Source organism: Sphaerulina musiva, assembly GCF_000320565.1.
Source record: "Sphaerulina musiva SO2202 unplaced genomic scaffold SEPMUscaffold_13, whole genome shotgun sequence".
Classification (NCBI taxonomy): domain Eukaryota; kingdom Fungi; phylum Ascomycota; class Dothideomycetes; order Mycosphaerellales; family Mycosphaerellaceae; genus Sphaerulina; species Sphaerulina musiva.
The window spans coordinates 353,809-356,115 of NW_016017395.1; the positions used below are offsets into that span (position 1 = coordinate 353,809).

Sequence of the window (2,307 nt, forward strand, 5' to 3'; positions counted from 1 at the left end):
CCTTAACAACGTTAATGCTCGATCGCTTCAGCAGACTACAAAGAGTTATCGAATCTTATATCGATCGACTCGACCTAAGTAAAGATATAGGTATCGATTCCGAAGAGTAGCAAAGGGTTAAGTACCTTATCGACCTTACGAAACTATTCGCAGCGGCGACAGCAACGATCGGAACAACGAAAGGTCCGACTATCTACCTTATCCTCGTATACTACAACCAGCTTTTCGACATTCTAGAGGAGGCGATAAAGCGACTCAAGAATAAGAGGATACCTTAGAAGAAGGATGTATATTAGGTATGCGAGGCTACTTAGGCTAAGCTTAAGAAATATTATCGAGATACCTAGAATCGATTTAGCGATTACTACGGCATCAGTGTCCTCCTTACCCCCTGCCTTAAGCGGAAGTTCTAGGTACGCGATGACTTCGGGGATAAAAGCTACTGCGAGTATTACGAGGGTAAGCTAAGAACAGAGTAGGAGAAGAGCTATCGTCTATTATCGAGCACTTCTACCTACGAGTTACGTAGTAGAAGTAGTCGGCATAAGGGCTAGATCGACTTTACTCTTAGTAGGAGTGTAGAGTCTTCTCAAACTCAACGACGTAGCACTCGTAAGGGTAACGAGCTTGCCGACTATCTGGACGCTAATATAGATAAAGGGGATCCATTCGAGGTACTGAAGATATAGTCTTCGCTTAAGCCTAAGTACCCTACTCTCGCACTAATAGCGCGGGATATTCTCTGTATTCCTACAGCCGGAGTTAGGTATAAGCGCGATTTCAGTATCGCTCGACACTAAAGTCGTTTCAATCGCTAATACTCCGTATTAACATTCTCTGAACTAATAGTATCCCGTTTCCGCTACCGCGACGATAAGTACGATACTAGAGTTCTTATCGCCTACGAGGCTATAGAGGCTGCTCAAGCGCTTCTTAGTACTCTAACTTTATAGGAGATCCTAAGTGAAGACCGAGAGCAGACAAAAGATCTTATAGAACGGATTAGTAACTTAGATGCAATCAGCGATGATAAGGGAGATAGGGTAGAGGAGCTAAGGCGATCGGTACGCCTAAGCTTCAAGCTTGCGCAAGAGTGCCTCCGGGATGCTACGAGACGATTATAGCGAGCTTGGTTTGAGCTTGTATAAAGTTTACCTACCGACTATATTTGCCGACTATAGTGCTTAAGTTTCAAAATATTATAAGCTGTAATCTAGCGTATATATTCTTCTATATTTATTCATTCGATCTGACTACTCTCTTTCTCCTCTTATCTATATCGGGCTTATATACAGTTTCTTTTCTAATATCTAGTTCAAATAACTTGCTCTTAGGGCACTCGGTTTCTAGGCTTTTTCTTTCTGTTTACGAAAAATCAATACCCAATAGGTACGCAATACCTACTGGGTATCGTAATACCCACTAGGTTTGTACCCAACCCGATAGGTTGGGTTTACCTAGCTAAATACCTATACCTATTGGGTATTGCCAATACCCAACCTACCCTACATACCTACCAGGGTAGGTTGTACCCATAATGAGGCCTACCTACGCTATTAGTACGAGAGTAGAGTACTTAGGCTTAAGCGAAGACTATATCTTTAGTATCTCGAATAGATCCCCTTTATCTATATTAGCGTCTAGATAGTCGGTAAGCTCGTTACCCTTACGAGTACTACGTTGTTAAGTTTAAGAAAACTCTATACTCCTACTAAGAGTAAAGTCGATCTAGCCCTTATACCGACTACTTCTACTACGTAACTCGTAGGTAGAAGTGCTCGATAATAGACGATAGCTCTTCTCCTACTCTGTTCTTAGCTTACCCTCGTAATACTCGTAGTAACTTTTATCCCTAAAGTTATCGCGTACCTAGAACTTCCGCTTAAGGCAGGGGGTAAGAAGAATACTAATGCTATAGTAATCGCTAAATCGATCCTAGGTATCTCGATAATATTTCTTAAGCTTAGCCTAAGCAGCCTCGTATACCTAATATATATCCTTCTTCTAAGGTATCCTCTTATTCTTAAGTCGCTTTATCGCCTCCTCTAGAATGTCGAAAAGCTAGTTATAGTATATAAGGACAAGGTAGATAGTCGGACCTTTCGTTATTCTAATCGTTACTATCGCCGCTACGAATAGTTTCGTAAGGTCGATAAGGTACTTAACCCTTTGCTACTCTTCGGAATCGATACCTATATCTTTACTTAGGTCGAGTCGATCGATATAAGATTCGATAACTCTTTGTAGTCTACTAAAGCGATCGAGTATTAACGTTATTAAGGACTACCTTATCTTTACGTCTTAAAC

General features: G+C 41.2%; 1 protein-coding gene across 1 annotated transcript; it reads left to right on the forward strand.

The window, feature by feature from the left end:
* Positions 1-110: 110 nt before the first annotated feature.
* On the forward strand, positions 111-278 carry SEPMUDRAFT_54959 (uncharacterized protein; the record flags this gene model as incomplete). Its single annotated transcript, XM_016909322.1, has 1 exon — positions 111-278. A coding segment is annotated over one exon (168 nt), but the record flags the coding sequence as incomplete, so codon positions are not given.
* Between the last annotated feature and the right edge of the window lie 2,029 nt (positions 279-2,307).